The sequence below is a fragment of the Cavia porcellus genome, unplaced genomic scaffold, assembly GCF_034190915.1.
Source record: "Cavia porcellus strain 051 isolate PalLab524CR breed Dunkin Hartley unplaced genomic scaffold, mCavPor4.1 scaffold_29, whole genome shotgun sequence".
Lineage (NCBI taxonomy): Eukaryota > Metazoa > Chordata > Mammalia > Rodentia > Caviidae > Cavia > Cavia porcellus.
In genome coordinates this window covers 3,712,964-3,732,118 of record NW_026947512.1, presented here as the reverse complement: position 1 = coordinate 3,732,118, position 19,155 = coordinate 3,712,964, and the positions used below count along the sequence as shown (strand labels likewise).

At 36.4% G+C, this 19,155-nt stretch overlaps 1 protein-coding gene across 5 annotated transcripts in view; it reads left to right on the top strand.

The window, feature by feature from the left end:
* Positions 1–19,155, top strand: part of Dhx9 (DExH-box helicase 9) — a 45,062-nt gene that overhangs the window by 20,149 nt on the left and 5,758 nt on the right. For 4 of the 5 annotated variants that reach the window (XM_063240040.1, XM_063240043.1, XM_063240042.1 and 1 more), the window contains 13 exons: positions 4,005–4,146; positions 4,521–4,603; positions 5,170–5,274; positions 8,769–8,925; positions 9,426–9,526; positions 11,153–11,366; positions 11,620–11,714; positions 12,141–12,214; positions 13,971–14,123; positions 16,104–16,264; positions 17,047–17,158; positions 17,869–18,030; positions 18,143–18,270. In XM_063240040.1, coding sequence (XP_063096110.1) covers positions 4,005–4,146; positions 4,521–4,603; positions 5,170–5,274; positions 8,769–8,925; positions 9,426–9,526; positions 11,153–11,366; positions 11,620–11,714; positions 12,141–12,214; positions 13,971–14,123; positions 16,104–16,264; positions 17,047–17,158; positions 17,869–18,030; positions 18,143–18,270 — 1,687 coding nt within the window. The remainder of the gene's footprint in view (positions 1–4,004; positions 4,147–4,520; positions 4,604–5,169; positions 5,275–8,768; positions 8,926–9,425; positions 9,527–11,152; positions 11,367–11,619; positions 11,715–12,140; positions 12,215–13,970; positions 14,124–16,103; positions 16,265–17,046; positions 17,159–17,868; positions 18,031–18,142; positions 18,271–19,155) is intronic. The other variant, XM_063240041.1, reaches the window with a different exon arrangement.

The following is a 19,155-nucleotide window of genomic DNA, read 5'->3' as shown; positions in this document are numbered from 1 at the left end:
TGTGTTCATATAAGTATACAAAGAATATTTCAGAACTAGAGGTACATTTTATAAATTGTATTTTGAGACTTGAATTTTTTGGCCTAAAATTATTATAAGGAATAAATAATATCTTTTAAGATTCTTGACATTATAGGCTTGCAAATACCTTCAAATTTTAAAAAATTTGAAGTGCTTCAAAATTTGCAACTCCTTAAGTACAGTGGTACCATCACATTGGGAAACTTCATACCAACTTTATTGCGGATTTCAGTGATAATACAGACACCCTAAAAATACTGTACAGAATTACTTTTAGGATACTTGGGACTTTTTTTGTTTGTTTTTGTTATGGAGAATCAAACTCGTGACCTTGAGGTTACCAGCAGGTGCTGCCCCACTGAGCTAAATCTCTAGCCCTTCCTTCAGGTTTTATGTTTAAGATAGATAAGAAATGTAAATGAATTTAGTGTTTGGTGGCTGTTGAGTTGGTTTTTGTTTGATTGGAGCTTTTTGTTTGTTTGTTTTTTTGAGACCGGGTCTCCCTGTGTAACCCAAGCTAGCCTTGAACTCAAAGTGAATATCCCCACTCAGCCAGTCTCCCAAGTGGTAGAGTTAGAGGTGTGTGCCACCATAGCTCAGCAACTTTCAAGTTTAGGCCTGAGTTACATCGCTAGATTTCTCATTAAATATGTGCAAATATTCCAAAATTTTAAAATAATTATCCTATTGTTGGTTTGTTTTTTGCATTGCTAGAGATTGAATCCATAGCTTAAGGATGGCAAGTTCCTTCACTTTTATTTTTTGAGTGAGAAATCTTTGGTTTCTCTTCCTATACCCCAAACTTACAGTGACTCTTTCTGCCTTAAAGTGAAAGTTGCAGCCCCAAACACTGGTCCAACAGAACATTGTTGTTTTTAATCTTAGCAGTCTTTCCAGGAGCAGGGAGTACCTTTTTAAGAGGCACTATTTGACAGAAGAGGATACTTGAGTACTCTTGGTTTTTTGAAAGTGTCTTACCATGCAGCCACACTGTTCTTTTTTGAAAGGGTAGATACAGAGAGTCAAGCTCATGATCTCACGCTTGCCAGGCAGGGATTTGCCACTGAGCTAAATCCCCAGCCTGCCATAATGTTCTTGAACTCACTGCCCAGAGTGGCCAAGCTTAAGACAATCCTCCTGTCTTAGCCTCCTGATTGCTGGGATTGGAGGGGTGTTTCACCACATCCAGCATTTTTTTTTTCCTTTTTTAATACTGGGAATCAAACTCAGAACCTTGTGCTTGCTAGACAAGCACTTATGGTACTGAGCTGTATCCCTAGCCCTCTCAGCCTGACTTTTGTCTTACTTGCTTACTAGTTAGTGTCCCTTCACAAATAATTTAGACGTTCTTGGTGGTTTTATCCATACAGCCTGATACCCAGATATCTCTGTAATGGAACAGCATTGAGCTTCACAGTGGGTCATGGGCCCAACATTCTACATTTGAGTATAAAAATACTTTCATTTGCCAGCCATGGTGGCACTTACCTGTAATCTCAGCTTTCTGGGAGGCTGAGGCAGGAGGATTGAAAGTCTAAACCCAGTGTGAGCAGTTATAGCAATGAATGAACAAGTGTATGTATGTTAGGCTTTTTCTAAATGAAGAGAAACTGAAATACAGTTTCTTCGTTTTCTCTTTTCCCACTTAAACCATTTATTCACCAAACCTGTAGCCTTGAACTCATAGTAATCCTCCACCTCGATCTCCCAAATGCTGGGATCACAGGCACACACTACCACGCCTGGTTCTAAGTGGTATTTTAATTTTTATTTCTTACTTACAGAATTGTGGACCTGGAAGAGATTTGAGGCATTGGTTCTTTTTGGAGTGTTTATAGTAGATGCTTCTCTTGACTCCTGCTGAAAAGTTTCTAGTAGCATGGAAGCACTACTTAGCAAGCCATTGTATTCTGATTTTGTGTGAATGACTGTTTTTGAGACAGAGTTCTGCTGTGTAGCACAAACTAACCTCAAACTGGCAGTGGTCCTCCTGCCTGAGCCTCTTGAGTACTAGAGTCACTGTACCTGTTTCTTCAGAAGGTTAATAATCATGTCTTTCTATAGAAAGCTAATCATACATGTTAGACATATGTTACAAGTTAACATCTCATCCAGAAGCACTTTTCTATTTAGTGTAAGTTCTCACACATATCCATTGTATATTGGCTGCCTTTGGACTGTGCACACCTAAGTCCCTTAATAATCTGATGTTGCTTGCAAAACATTTGAAAATACAGAAGAAAATAGTTACCTTTTTAGATGACTTGCAATTGTTATTGGACATTCATTCTCAATTAGGATATAAAAGAATTTAACAAAGGTCAAGTTCTTCATGGAATAGAACTATTCCAAGAAGGTTATGGTTAGGAGTAGTACCCCTTTACACTAGTAAAGTAGTACTCCTTTACACCTCTTTGGTGGTGCTTCCGTTTTTGAAGATGTTGTGTTTTGCTTTGTTTTGTTTTTAAAGATAGTAGTGGCAGGCCACCTTCTGCCCATGTCTCTTAGTGGCTGGTTGAAAACTACAAAGATGGCAGACTGAGAAGTAATTCTAAGGGGATAAAATAAGCAGTTTGTTCTAGTAATATATCAATATCGTAAAAAGAGTCAGATACTTAAAGTTTTATAAGCTAACTTCTGGTAGAAATCCTAAAAACTAGAGAAGAAAACAAAAATGGAAAAGGGATGATGGTAGTGTTGACCATTTACCTGTTGGCTTATGGAATGCAAATGACTTCTGAAAGAGCCCAGAGCACTGTGTGATTATTTTATACCTTTAATGCTATGTCCTTTCCATATCTACTGATTTAACACACATGGCAGAACTCTGTAGTATACAGAGCGCTTCGGTGACATTAGTATTCATAATCATTCAGATGTGGAATACTGCTTCTGTATCTGAGTTGATATACCTGTAGATAAGGACATGTAATGTGTGATTAGGTTTGGTTTTGAGACAGGATCTTGCTGTGTAGTCCAGGCTGGACTTCAACGCATAGGGAGCCTTCTGCCTAAGCCTCCCTAGTGCTGGGATTACAGACATGGCACCAGCATGCCTAACTTTTTTGAGACAGGGTCTAACTTTATAGTTCAGGCTGGCCTTCAATTCACTTTGTAGCCCAGATCAGTCTCCTGAGTGCTGGGGTCACAGGCATGTGTTTCCACACCAAACAATATATGTTAATATTTAAACAACTGATCTCTGTTACAGGAGTTGAACTTTTAGAACTTGTATATAATATCTATAATTTGCCTGTTTGAATTCTGGAATTAGGGAGACATTCAAGAAAATGGTGATATGTCTTAGAAGAATTCATAGACCTTTCTGAGTAAAGGTGATTAGTTAAATTTAGTGTCAGAGAAGATGGCATCGTTAAGTCAGGGTACATTAAAATAATGACCAGTTCAGGAAAATTCTACAGTGTGTTCAACAGTGTATCATAATGTCTCTTTCCTTGGTGAATAAATATGGAATAGTTGATTGTAAACTAAGAGTATTACCAGCCCTATACTTTAAGATTTAACTATGGAAATTTTTGTTACTAGTCAAAATATAATGAATATTCAAGTTTTTTACTCTTTAGTGATTCTAAATGCCTCTGGTTTTCCTAAGTTATGTTGTAAGCGTACAGGTAAGTTTTGATTGAACTTCTAATCCTTCAGGGTCTTAAATTTACTTCTGTAACTATATTCACAGCAGATAAGCCAAAGGGGTTTATCCACCTTCCTCCTGCTTTCCATAATGTCTCAAATAATTTCCTCAATATGTTTTCAGTGTAGCAGGCAGTTAGAAGAACCTGCTTTTTGTGTGTTTGACTTGAATGTCATAGTTCTCTACCCAAAAAAAAGTATCTTTAAAAACATTTTTTTAAATGTCTGGTATAAAATTAATCATTTTCTAATTTTTAAAAAATTAATTTTAGACTTAAGTATAATGATTTGCCTGAAACAAAACAAAACAAAACTTTTCTTTTTTGTTTCAGCCTAGGAGGATCAGTGCAGTCTCTGTGGCAGAGCGAGTTGCGTATGAAAGAGGAGAGGAGCCTGGAAAAAGCTGTGGCTACAGTGTTCGATTTGAGTCTATACTTCCCCGTCCTCATGCCAGCATAATGTTTTGTACTGTAGGTCAGTGAAGTATTTTGATTTCGTTTGGTTTGTATTGCCAGTTTGTAAACAAAGTTAACTAGATAAGATACATGAAAATAATGAGCAAATCTTAGAATTTTCACTTAAGTAAGAACTTGGGGTACTTTTTCTTCATAAAGAGTATGATGGATCTGCTGGTTGTTTTAGAGAAGATGAAACCATAAAATTAATGAAAAACAAATGTATTTTAGACTAAATAGTTGCCTTTCTCATAATTTTAAGTATGTGAGTTCCTAAAATGCTAGGGGGTTACTGAAGTATAGTTATGGCAAAGCTAGCTTCTTCAGTTTTGTACTTCCCTATATCTAATTAACATAAAAACACATCCCTAGTTGTTCCTCTTTCTTTTTAAGGTGTTCTATTGAGAAAATTAGAAGCAGGCATTCGAGGAATCAGTCATGTAATTGTTGATGAAATACACGAAAGAGACATTAATGTAAGTAACTTGGAAGTTACGCTTTTTCTCTTTTCCCACTCATACCAATTTATCTACCAAACTTGTGACCATTTGTTACTAAGGTGTTTAACTCATCCTGTTATGGGGATTATATGCACAAAATTCATTTTAAAACTAAGAACTGTTAAAGTATAATTTATGCTGTAAGCAGGTATATCTAATAATATATAACTTGTGTAGCTGAGTAGAATTTTACTTAGTGTGTTTTTTTTTGTTTTGTTTTGTTTTGTTTTGTTTTGTTTTTGGAGACAGTCTTACTGTATAAGACCTTGGTCACCTTCAGGGTGACTTTGAGCTTACCATATAGCCTAGGCTGAGCTTCAATTCATGGCAGGGCAGTCCTCCTGACTGCCTCAGAAGTGCTGGGACACCAGGCAGCTGGTGTGAAATATTATAATTTTTCTCTTTAATTGGCAGTTTATGTGATTTGTAAATTTTTCTTTTAACCTGATTAATGATGCCTTTAATGTTATAGCTCTACTTTTTATACATGTCAAATAATATCACAATTTTGTTTTGTTTTGCCTTTTGTCTTCTTGAGATAGGGTCTCACTATGCAATTCAGACTGGCTTTAAACTCACTTTGTAGGCCAGGCTGGCCTCAAACTGGCACCAATCTTTCCTCTACTTCCCGAGTGATGGGATTACAGGTGTGTGCCACCATACCCAGCTCACACTGGAATTTACTTTCTGTTCTTATGTCTTGGTCCTTGGAAAACCTCAACTATATAATTGTATGATGTTTGAAAGATGTCAGTGTTTATTTTGTTCATTCAAGCTTGTGTTACATAATACAGTTCTTGGATTTGATTCTTTTTGGAAAATACCTTTAGAACCAGTTACTTTTTTATTCTTGTAATTCTTTTTTAGCTGCAACAAATAGAGTAGTTTGAGTGTTAGATTAATACAATCACATATTTCTTCAGTAAAACTAAATTTTTGCTGTTTTTGTCAATGAGAATCTCTTAGTAACTTTTGTTTGCAAGGGTTGATCTCAGGGCCTCATCAGAGCTAGTCATGTACTTTACCACAAAAGTATACCTTCAATCTCTCCCCCACCCCTTCTAGAGATCAGATGCCATCCCCTACTTTTTTTTTCTTCCTGGTTAACTTGATATTAGTCCCTCTGTGTCAGAATTTTCTTTGAATATTAACATACAAGTGGTGTTTGGGTTTAAATTACTGAAAGTTCTGCAATAATATTAATGGATCATCATCACTATCCTAAAAATAGCTTTTTAAGATTGTTTATATTAATGTACCATTTTCAATGAAAAATGAGAAAATCTTAGCAGAGATTTGTATTTTATTTTGTTTTTAATCTTTTGAGAGTCTTGCTCTGTAGTCCATACTGGCCTTGGACTCACTGTGTATACGAAGCTCAACTTTGTAATCTTCTTGCTTCAGCTTCCCAAGTGCAGAGTTATAGCTATATGCCACGTGCCTGAGTAGAAATTTTTTATTTCGTCTCTCTCAGATGAGACTTACCTAAATTATCTACTTTTACAAAAAACCTAACAACTTACAGATTTGTTAGATAATAGAATTTAACAGAATGGTTGGCTAAACGATTAATAAGTCAGTTGCATTTCTGAGCAAGCAGCTAGCAAACAACTGAAAAGAAGATGCTTTTGCAGTGGTCAGAATATAAAATACGTGGGAATAAATCCAAAAACATGCAAGACCAATGTAGGAAAAATAAAATTTATTGTAAAACTAGAAAAATGGATGATAAATAGAAGGACTAAATAGCGTAGAAATACCAATTCTCCCCAAATAAGTTAACAGGTTGTTTTGTTTCTATTTTTTTTTTTTAAAGGCAAGTCTAATCAGAATTCCAGAAGACTTTTTCATAGGATTTGTTAAAATGGTTGGAAATACTCTTGGGATGACATGAGGCTAAAAATAACCAGTCTTTCTTAAGAAAAGCAGAATGAAGTCTTTCTGCCTTACAGATAATCAGGCTTACTTTGAAGTTATGGTATTTCATGTATATGGCTTAACGGTTGAAAGAAATAGTAGTGGAGAAATGTTATTGAAAACTAGTGGTCATCCATGTGGAACTAGTTGATACTAGTTTACTGTCTCATAATCAAGATACAGAAATCAGCTCCAGATAGATTTAGGGCTTAAATGGCAATGTAATTTTAAAACTTTGTGGGTCTTGTTTTTGGGTAATCTCACCATGTAGTTCAGGATGGCTTTGAACTCACTAGGTAAGTAACCCAGGTTACAGCAATGTTTGAATTCAAGATTACAGGCAGGGGCTGGGGATTTAGCTCAGCGGCATAAAGCAACTGCAAGCAGGCAGTCATGAGTTCAATCTCTAGTACCTATAAAAAGGAAAAAGACAAAAAAAAAGATTACAGGCAGTCTTGTAGTCAATTTTAAAATTAGGTTGTTTTTCTAAAATTTTTTCACATGAATTCTTTAAAACCTGTTGTGTATTTTATTTACACAGAAGTATATCAATTTGGATTAACCACATTTATGTGCTTGGAAGATACATGTGGCCAGATAGTTACTGTACTCAATGATAGTTCTGTACTTTTCTGAATATGTCAGTCTATCTTCAAATTAATGTAATTTATATTAAAACTAAGATTTTATTCCTTTTAAGCCAGATGATTCCAATTTACTAGTATAAAAATATAAACAACCACAAATTAGTAAGAAATATCTAGGTGACTCAGAAAGATAAGAGATGAGATAATAGGCAATTTATAGAAGAAAAATATTTGGCTAATAAGTTTGTAAGGTTACTCAGTCTCATTGGGAAATAAGGAAAGTGCAGTTCAAACTCCCATTACGATATTGCTTTATCAGTTTGGTTTATAACACTTTAAATGACAATTCCAAGTGTATGGAGCAGGAGTTTGGTTTGTTTTGTTTTTTAGCAATGCTTGTGGGAGAATGTGTATTATTGAGCCAGTTAGGAAAATAGTTTCACTGTAACTTTTTCCCCCTTGTATTGAGACTTGAACTTAGGACTTCACATTTGCCAGATAGGTGCTTGTGCTACTGAGCTATACCTCCAGCCCTTCACTTTAACTCTTAAAAGTTTACCTTTCCATACCATGTCACCCAGCAGATTTAAGGAAATAGTTTAAAACCTTAGAAGCCACCTAGATTCCTACAAGAGTAGGTGAATTCATTGATTTATTCACACTCTGGGAAAGAATGTGCGTAATGTGTCAGTGACTTTTTAAAATGTGGTGGTCGGGGCTGGGGATTTAGCTCAGTGGCATAAGCACCTGCCTTGTAAGCAGGCGGTCGTGAGTTCGATCCCTGGTACCGGTAAAAATGAAAAAGACAAAAAAAAAAAATAAATAAATAAAATAAAATGTGGTGGTCGTTCAAAAAAAAATCTCAAAGGTAGTAAATTATATTCTCTTAATTAATAATATTTAGGCAGACAGGGCAGCATAACACCTGTAATCTCAGTAGTGCAGGTCGGCTAAGGGATCGCAAGTTTGAGTACAGCCTGGGCAATTTAGTGGGCAATTTAACCGTGACACTACAATATAATTTAAGGACTGGGGATATAGGTCAGTGCAAAGGTCCTGGGTTCAAAACTAATTCATATTTAAGAAAAGTAAATTTATCCCCCCCAATCCACTTTATTTCAAAGACAAAGGAAAAAAATAAATTTCTTCACCATTGTTTTGAGTGTCTTTTCAGCATTTAAAAAATGAGTCTCATAGGTCACTATAGCTTTGTTTTCTTTTTCTAATTAATTAAAATTTCACTAAAAATCTGGAGATAGATTCATTGATGTTCTTAATACTCTGTGTCCTTGTCTTCCCCTATCTAAATAGCACTCTTTCAGTTATCCCCAGTTATTTGGTTGTGACTGGGTCTCACTATGTAGTCTGGGCTACACTTGAACTCACCTGTGATTCCCAGTTGGCCTCAAACTTGTGACAGTCCTCTGCCCAGCACTGCCATGGTTTTTAGGCTATATCTGTTCCCTAAAAATGCTGTCACTATTTCATAATAACCTTTTTTTCTTGCACTTCTGCCAGCAGCCTTCTAAGACACTGAATTTTAGGGATTTCGTAGCTGTGTAACATAAATCTTTTAGATGGATCTCATGCCCTATGTTTCATACAGTTTCTTTTCATGTGTTTTTATATTTTAATAGACTGACTTTCTTTTGGTGGTCTTGCGTGATGTGGTTCTGGCTTATCCTGAAGTTCGCATTGTACTTATGTCTGCTACTATTGACACCAGTATGTTTTGTGAATATTTCTTCAATTGCCCTATCATTGAAGTTTATGGGAGAACTTTCCCAGTTCAAGGTAAACCTTGTGGGAGTGAGGAAGGGTGGTATAAATATTTATACAGTAGGATTTGGATTTTTTTAGAGATTGTAGTAATCATTAAGGGCATTTAAAATAAAGGCCACATTAGAGTATTAAATCACAGTTCATCATACATCAGTGAATTCAGTGAAATAAATACAGGTTTCATTTTAGTATTCAGGAGTTGCATCTGCAGTTAGCATACATAATGTATGGGTGATGGGCATTCCAAAAAGTTTTAGCTTAATGTTGTGCAGAGAACTGACTTTGTGGGAATAGATATAACTTACATTTTGCTCTCCTTTAGGATCTAAGAGTGAAATAGTAAAGTTTTAAGAAAAAAAAAGTTATTGCTATCGTAATTTCTGGGCAGTTGTAAAGAATAAAGTTGAAAGATAGTAAGGAATTGTGAGATAGGAATTAGCAAATGGCTTTAAGACTGCTGTATTCTGAGAGTTGATAGTTTGTACTTAACCTAAGTGGATTGTTTCTGGCAGAGTATTTTTTGGAAGACTGTATTCAGATGACCCAGTTTGTTCCTCCACCAAAGGACAAGAAAAAGAAGGATAAGGAAGAGGATAGTGGTGAGGATGATGATGTAAGTGAATCTAATAAAGAATTTTTATTGTGGGCAAGTTGGTTTTGGAGAAAAAAGTTTTAGTAAAAACAGAATGAGTTAGCTTTATAGAACACTGTTTAAAAACTATATTGTCTGTAGATTAATATATTTTGATCCAAATAATTGTAGATTCAGTGTTATGCATTTTTCTAAAGTAAGTTAAATTTTGTTTGACATACAAATTGTAAGATGTTCAAGCACCACCCCCTAGAAACAATTATATCTTACAGTAGACTTTTACTTCATATTCTCTACACCAGAGCACCTGGGAAACTTGTAGACAGGAGAAAACTTTGTGCTGTATCCTAGATATGTTGAATCAGAATCTGTATTTTAAAAAGATCCCTTGGTCATCTGTACCACAAAGGTTAAGCACCTTCCAAATTGGGCAGTAATAAAACTATTCAAGAGAGAAAGCATTGAACAGGGAAAAACAAGGATTTTTTTCTACCAAGAAATAGGAAAGAAAGGACATTAATTTTAAATATGCTTGAGGCTGAGACAAATGAAAGTAAAAAAGCATCTTCCTCTTGGAAATTTGAAGAGAATGACTGCTATACAACAGACAACAGTGCAGAATTTGATACAAAAAGTATCCGGAGAATCAACCTCTTAAGAATACTACAGAAGCTGGGAATTTAGCTAGGTGGCATAAGCGCCTGCCTTGCAAGCAGGCAGTCGTGAGTTCGATCCCTGGTACCGATAAAAAAAAGAAAAAGAAAAGAAAAAAAGAATACGTACAGCATATTGGAAAACTTGGTTGAGGAAAAAAGACCAGTTGTGTTTCAATTTTCTCATTGAGGTCTTTATATATCACTGACTTTAAAATAGAATACATGGAACAGATATAAAACATTTTAGAAATAGATGAAGTGATCAAAAATTACTAATGATGAATAGTTCATTAACAAGGAAAATACCTGAAAAACTTAGTTCTTGAAGTTTAATTGTGTCCTTTGGGAATATTAGAGGGAAAGTTCAGAATAAGCCAGATGAGATGGACTATACCTATAGTCTCAGCTACTCTGGAGGCTGAGATGGATGGTAACTGACATGAGTGCCTTTTGAGCTGCATAGCACCATGCAGATCAAGTGCCTACACTAAGGTCAATACCAGTATGGTGACCTGGGAATGGGGGATCATCAGATTGCCTAAGGAGAGATGAACTAGGGCCTGGGGATTTAGCTCAGCAGCATAAACGCCTCCCTTGCAAGCGTGTGGTTATGAGTCCCTCCCCTGGTACTGACTTTAAAAAAAAAAAAAAAAAAAAAAACGAGAGAGGTGAACTAGCCCAGAAGAGAAAAATACAATTGGTTGATGTAAGTTCTATGTGGAGGTTAAATTCTTTATGTGTAACACTTCACCTTTTTTTGAGACAGTGTCTCAGTGTGCAGCTCAGGCTGGCCTTGAGCTCATTTTGTAGCCCAGGCTGGTCTGTCTTGAGCTTGCAACTATCCTCCTGCCTCAGCCTTCCAAGTGCTGGGATTACAGGCATGTACCACCTCACCTGGCTACACTTCACATCATTCGATTGAACATGAAAAATCTAGAAAATTTATGAGCCAAGATAATTGAAAATGTGCCTCCCCTTTTTTTTTCCTTAGGCGAATTGCAACTTGATCTGTGGTGATGAATATGGTCCAGAAACAAAGTTGAGCATGTCTCAGTTGAATGAAAAGGAAACTCCTTTTGAACTCATTGAAGCTCTTCTTAAGTACATTGAAACCCTTAATGTTCCTGGAGCTGTGTTGGTTTTTTTGCCTGGCTGGAACTTGATCTGTACTATGCAGAAGCATTTGGAAATGAATCCACATTTTGGTATGTTTCTCTCAATTGTCATCTATTTGAGAGTGAATAATGGCCATATGTGATAACAGAAAAATTTAGTGTCATGTTTTTAAATTACAACATGTAGTAGGGGCCACAGATATAGCTCAGCAGCACAGTGCCTGCCTGCTTGGCAAGCACAGGGTCATGAATTTGATTCCCAGTTTCTCCCTGCCATGTAAAGAATGGTTTTAACTCCTCCAGTTTCCTATGTTTAATAAACCTTAACTATTTTGTATTGTAGGAAGCCATAGGTATCAGATTCTACCTCTGCATTCTCAGATTCCACGAGAAGAACAGCGCAAAGTGTTTGATCCAGTACCAGTTGGAGTAACCAAGGTAAGTTTTAAACATTATAGAATGGGATTAGAGGTAACATACATAATAAACAAGTATTATAGGCTTTCAGCAAGCCACCCCCAAAGTTTGTGACCCATCTAAATTGAGGAATAAGGTAGGTGTGGTTGAGTAACCTGTAATCCTAGCATTTGGGGAGCTAAGGTAGGAGGATCACTGTGAGTTTGAGGACAACCTGTACTATGTAGCACAACCCAGACTCTAAAAATCAAATACATAGATATACATGGAAATAAGTAACCTCTGTTTAAGCTTGCTAAAATTTTTCATAGTAAGTAGGAAAGTGATTTATTTTTTTCTTAACCCTAGTGCACATCTGCTATTTTTATGTGAGCAAATAAATCAGTCTTAGGTACATAAGTAGAATATCTTCTGAAGTGTAGTTTTTCTTTTACCATTTCTTTGCAGGTTATTTTGTCCACAAATATTGCTGAAACGAGCATTACCATAAATGATGTTGTTTATGTCATTGACTCTTGCAAGTAAGTTCTCAGTGAATCTGTTTTGTCTCTTTCAGTGTTCCAATTGGAACATTCGTCAATGAACAGTTAAAAAAACTGCTGTCCTACTGTACATGCACAGATTGATTAAAAAAAATACAGTGAATACTTAGATATTTACATTATTACAGTGAAATCTCCTGACAGCGTTAGAATAGCATATCACATCATTTTTGTCAATTTCTTGAACAGTTCTGGAAATCGTCTTTTCATGAACTTCTTACGGACCACAATCAAAAAATATCGTCAATGTCTTCTAAAAAGAAACATTGCAGTTTAATCCCCCTGACAGCCCTACAATGGTTTTGATCTTAGTATCACATCATTCTGGTCAATTTCTGAAGCAGTTCTAAAAATCCTGTTTTATGAACTTCTCTACACACCCACCGCAATAAAAAAGTACAATGAATGCTTCCTAAGTGGCGTTCAACAGATATGCAGGCTCTAAAAAGGTTATGTTGTGTCCTCATTCACCTTACCAGATCTGGTGCTGTCCAACTTTAACTCTTCCCAAAGTCAGAATGACCATGAAAGATAAATGTTTTGAATTGATTTAGGACATCAAGGCAACCATAATAGCACAACTAAAGATACTTTGACATAAAACTGATACAGAATAGCACAACTAGAGAAGACTTCCAGAACCAGTTCAGAAAGTATCAAGAATTAGATGTGTATTCAAAGTGAGGGAGAATAGAGACTGTTCAACTGTAGTAACTTTATAAATTCACCATATTTTTTATCACATGCTGTGATAGTCAAGATTAATTTTTTGTGTTTGTCAGCACAAATTAGTAGACAATGACAAAACTTAACATTATAATTTCTGAGTGCTTCCCACTGCAGTCAGATCAGCTGATGTTTCACTTGTTTCTCATTTCCACTGATCATTGCTGTGCTAGTAGTGTGCTATTTGGAGTGCAGAGATAACCACTGTTTAGCACATGACAAATACTGTACCTTTTAAAAAATCATTTACATATTAAAGGGCTATATATAATATTATGAGAGCCTGGGAAATACAAGAGTGGAGAGGGGTATTAAATAGAAAGTAAATACACTGGTAACTGATCCAAGAGGGAACAACAGTGTTAAAACTTGGCTATGTCTAACTTGTGCTCCTTGTCTTCTGTACATAGTCCCTCAGTCATAGCAGTTAAAAATGATTGGCTAGTGGCTATTTTAAAGAATAGTGAATAGCATTCTGTGCTAATCCCAGTTACTTAGTAGCAGTTACCTATGTATGTAAGGAATTTTAGGATTACTTAGGGTTTCCAGCAGACTTTTTGCCAGCACCTCTTGAGGTATGCCATGATATGTGCCATATAACCTTTAGATCATACAAATTCGGTCACTTTTAACATTGGATTTAGAGGTAGCTTGAGTGACTATCACTTAACTCTTGTGTGTGAGATCCCATTTAAATGATTTGTTCATTATGTTACTTAACCATGTATGCATAACTTTGTATAGATAGAAGCATAATATCAATTTTCAAATGAGGCAAAGATGTTACATACCTTTGCAAAGATAATCCAGCTGGTAAGTGGTATGTATATGTTACGTTGTATTTTAGTAGATTGATAGCTAGGGAGAGTATAATAAAAATGCAGTTTGTATTTGTGGTGGTCAAAAGTAGATATTATCAGTAGGGTTTGGAAAACATTATCCAGTGAATATACAATAGTGCTGTCCATATATATTGGGGTCTTAGAACTAACCATTCTTTCCTATGTAGACAAAAAGTGAAACTATTTACGGCTCACAACAACATGACCAACTATGCTACAGTCTGGGCATCCAAAACAAACCTTGAACAGCGTAAAGGCCGAGCTGGTCGTGTGCGGCCTGGATTTTGCTTTCACCTCTGTAGCCGAGCCCGTTTTGAGAGGTAAGAAACAAACCTGCCTGCTGGGAACACAGACTGAAAGCAGCACCTTTGCACTGAGCTACTCATCCCTAGCCTTTTGTATTTTGAGATAGGTTCTTACTGAGTGGTTTGTGTTCTTTGATCAGTTTTTAGTCAGAGATGATGTAGAAGGCCATATGAACGGCTCTCCTTAAATACAAAACAGTTACCTCCATTTTAGCTAAACTTGGCCTCGTTCCATATGCTGATACGTACAGAGCTGGCTAAACCATTTCCTTTTCCTCTCAGCTGGTTCTAAGCAATGTAAATAGCTAGATTCTGGTATGTAATCTTAAAAGCTAAGCAACAGCACTATGTCCTCACATCAAAGTGTCCCACTAAATGGTTTAACCCAGTGAAGTGACAGAGCTGTTGCTCCAGGACCATCACTTGGGTTCAGTCTCAAAATAAGATGCTATAATTTCCTAGGACAAAGAAAGTTTACGCATCACAACACCAGCCCCCTAAATATTAAATGCTAACTCAGTTGTGTTAAAAGGATTGGTCTTTCTACATCTCCTTCTCTCTACATATTACAGAGGTACTTTTTGGCGGCTTAACTAGCTCAGCTCACATTATTACTCACATAGTTTCTGCCATTCTCACCATCACTTATCCTTGAGCTACTCTCTTTTTCATGAATTAAGCCCTGGGTCAAGTCCTTTGTTTCATAAACCCTTGTCTAGACCAGACTCAGGTCCCCTTGGCTGCCCTTAACTATATAAATATATCTTAGTATCTTTATACTCACTGTAAGTTGACTGTAGGTGATAGGTTAAAATTATTTCACCAGAATTTCCATGAGATTACAGATAAATTTTCCAGACCGCAAAAGGAAGGGGGAGCATAGTAAAAGACTAGACTAATATACCTAATATACAGGGTTGCTGTGTGTAAAATACTTAGAATTGTGCATATTATGTGGAGTTCACTAAATATTCACTGTTAATATTAATTTGTAATAACTTGTTGGACTTTAAAGGCTCATTTTGTTTATTTCAAAATAGACCATGCTAATAGCAACAGTAAAGACATACTCAAAGAAATAGAAGTCCTGGGCCTGGGGATTTAGCTCAGTGGCATAAGCGCCTGCCTTGCAAGCAGGCAGTCGCAAGTTCGATCCCCGGGACCGATAAAAAAGAGATAGAAGTCCTGCAAAGTGATTGTTCATAGTGTAATGTAGTGACACTAAACTGACAACATAAACACAGAATTAAAACTTTTAGAATAAAAGTTTTTCCCATTTTTTTTCTATTATCCTTTTCATATAAGAGGAAACCATGTGATGTTCAAGCTTGTGTGTCTGATTTACACCACTGAACATCATTGTCTCAAGCTGGGTGTGGTGGTGCATGCCTATAATCCCAGCACTTGGAAGGCTGAGGCAGGACTGCCATGAGTTTTGAGGCCAGCCTGAACTGAACCATATAATGCTGAAATGCTGCCTCAGAAAAATCACTCCAGCCAGGGATTTAGCTCTGGCATAGTACTTGCCTGGCAAGCACAAGGTCATGAATTCAATCCCCGGTACCGCGCGGCTGTCGTCCCCCCCCCCCCCCCCAAAAAAAAAAAAACCCCAAAAAAGGACACTCCCAGAAAAACATTATGGTCTCAAGAGAGCACATCCATTTTTGAAGCCTTTTGGGAAGATAACTACAAGGGGATTGAGTCAAATAGAATTTCTAGGTTTAGGGGTGGGTTTGTTTGTTTGTTTTGAAAAATTTATAGTGATTTCCATAGTGGTTATAATCAGTTTACCCTCCCATAAACAATGAAGAAAGATTCTTTTCTCCTTACAGCCTCACTAGCATGTTACTCTCTTGTTTCTTGAGATGGACATACTTTCTCAGTTGAAAAAGGATGAAAGAAGGGGCAACTCAGTATCCTGAATTCTGTGTCTGTAAAAACAGTTTGATAAATTTACATAAGGAGGCTGGTTATTTCATGCTTATTTTCTTTTAGACTCGAAACCCATATGACACCAGAGATGTTTCGAACACCATTGCATGAAATTGCTTTGAGCATAAAACTTCTGCGTCTGGGAGGAATTGGCCAGTTCTTGGCCAAAGCAATTGAACCTCCACCTTTGGATGCTGTGATTGAAGCAGAGCATACTCTTAGAGGTACTTACAAAAGGTTTAACTGCCTAATACAGATATTAGTTAGACCATTTGTTTTTGTCTTGTCAAAACACTTAACAGTGACTCAAGAAGAGTCAGCAGGGCTGTGTTAGTAGAATTTCTAGCGTTTACCTTGGTCACATAGGATTGTCACTTACTACAGTGAGTGAGCAGTGTTAGGGATGAGACAAGTCTCATATTTTGAGAACAAAAGCCAAATGTTATCTCAATAAAGATAAGAAAACTGTAAGACTCATTATATATTCAAGTATGTCTCTTAGAACATATACTTCTGTTTTTAAGTCAGTTATAGATACCGTACAGTATACTGGACAAGTAAGGAATTTGAAGGAGCCAAAATAGGTACTTGAATTATGAATCCAGCACTCATTTATGTGAACTTTATCCCTCTCCACATTTCATTTCTTTGTCTTTAAAATAGTATCAGGTTTTTATGACATGTAGGTACTTAATGCTGTTACTATTTGTCGCCTTTTCGGACTACTGTCAGATTTTCTATATAAAGGACCTAATTCTAGTGTATCATTTATATTGCTGCTCCAGAATGTGGTTTGATTTGGTGACAGTCTCATTGTCAAATCATGCTGAACTCAGAACCATCCTGTTGCTGGACCCTGCCAAATACTAAGGTTACTAGTGTGTGTCACTGTTCCTACTACTTGCAGTCTTAAGTGCACTACCATAGCTTTAATCTGCAAATGCTTGATCTTTATCTAGGTTAAAAAGTGTTCTTCACCATTTTTGTTCACAATTTTTTCCCACAGAGCTTGATGCATTAGATATCAATGATGAATTGACTCCTCTAGGACGAATCCTGGCTAAACTCCCCATTGAGCCCCGTTTTGGAAAAATGATGATAATGGGATGTATTTTCTAGTGAGTGCTTTTTAAATTTGTTTTATTGCTGATAGTCAAAGTAGTGTAATAACTTACCCTGTCCCCGTAAAATCAAAGTGAGCTCATATAGAATAAAAAGTTATTTTTAGGTGAAAAGAAGTGGTGTATCTAGATACTGAATTTTTTAAGAATAGAAAAGGAGACAGTTACAGATACTTAGATTAAACTTGGGAGGGCAGATTTCTTAGAAGGGAGTCCCCCCTATACTGGGACTTGAACTCAAGACCTCCTGCTTACCAGGTTGAAGAGTACTTCTTGAGGGATTAATATAACTGTCCCCTGAAAAACAATAGTTCTAAGAAAGGGGATGTATTTTACCAGAATATGTCCTAGTCATGGTGGTGTACTCCAGTAATCCCAGTGCTTGGGAGAATGAGGCAAGAGTTTGTGAGTTTGAGGCCAGCCTGGCCTAGAAAGAGTTCAAGGCCAGCCTGAACTGATTGCATAGTGAGACCCTGTCTCAAAAAGAAAAAAAGGACAAAGAGAATAGGCGGGGAAGATACGTAGCCATTAATGTTAGAAGTCCCTATTTTCCTTTCCGCTTTTGGAGAAAGCAGCTATAATATTCTTCATTAAGCTATTTTTAGTGCTAATGAAAGCATTAGTACAGCCAAGAAAGACTAATCCACAGTGACCCAATCTGCTGGTAACAAAATCCTATTATAGTATTAATTTAACGTATGTTTCAGTGTGGGAGATGCTGTCTGTACCATTGCTGCTGCTACCTGCTTTCCAGAGCCTTTCATCAGTGAAGGGAAGAGACTGGGCTATATCCATCGAAATTTTGCAGGAAACAGATTTTCTGACCATGTGGCACTTTTGTCAGTATTTCAAGCCTGGGATGATGCTAGGTATGGACCTAACCTGAAGTTACTACTCAAGGTGAACAATCTAAAGTTCCTAATCTAAGTCTGTATCTCTGGTCTTTGTGAATGACTTTGTACTCCATTTAATTTATTTCAGAATGGGTGGAGAAGAAGCAGAGATACGTTTTTGTGAACACAAAAGACTCAATATGGCTACATTAAGAATGACTTGGGAGGCCAAAGTTCAACTTAAAGAAATTTTGCTTAATTCTGGTTTTCCAGAAGGTAAGACTTTTCATTCTTAGCTATATCCAAAGTAACATTTAAGTATTACATACATATTGGCAGGCAGCACATGGATGATATATTTAAGATTCAGATATTTAACTCTGTTTTTTCATGTTCAGTGATGGCAAACCTTTGACAGTTGAATAATAGCCCACTGCAACATATATGCCACTAAAGCTTAGAACATGGTGATAGCAGGTTTTTGCATTAATTCATTCATTTTATAAAGGAAGCAGAAAGTTATGGTGAAAGGTTTTGAGAGATGTTAATTTTTAGAAGAGAAGTAAATTTTAAATGGCTTGAATTAAAACTTTGGTGAACCTAGAGGATCTTATTATTTATGATACAGCAGCAGTAATCTCCCTTCTTTTCCCTTTGCCCTTTGTTGTACTTGGGATTGAATTGAATTCTAGGACCTTTGCACTGAGCTGTGTCTCCAACCCTTTTCATTTTTTATTTTTGAGATATAGAGACTTGCTAAATAGCTAAAGTTGGGCTTGAATTTGGAATCCTCGTACCTTGGTTTCACAGTGCAGGGATTATAGGGATACTCCACCGTAATTGACGTTAATTGTGCTATAGTATTTTTCTTTTTCAATGAGGTTAAACATTGAGAACTATAATTCATAACCAAAAAATATGGTGGGTTGCAAGACAGATGCAAGATGCTGAGTTTCTTAAAAATAATGATTTAAAGGGGCTAGGAATTTAGCTCAGCAGCATAAGCACCTGTCTTGCAAGCAGGCCATGAGTTCGATCCCTGGTACCGATTTAAATATATATATAATTTGACTAAGCAAAATCATTCTTAGCCATTGTAGACTGTTTTAATAATTTTTCTAAAATCAAAGGAGTAGAAAGAACATTTTTATTTTAGAATCT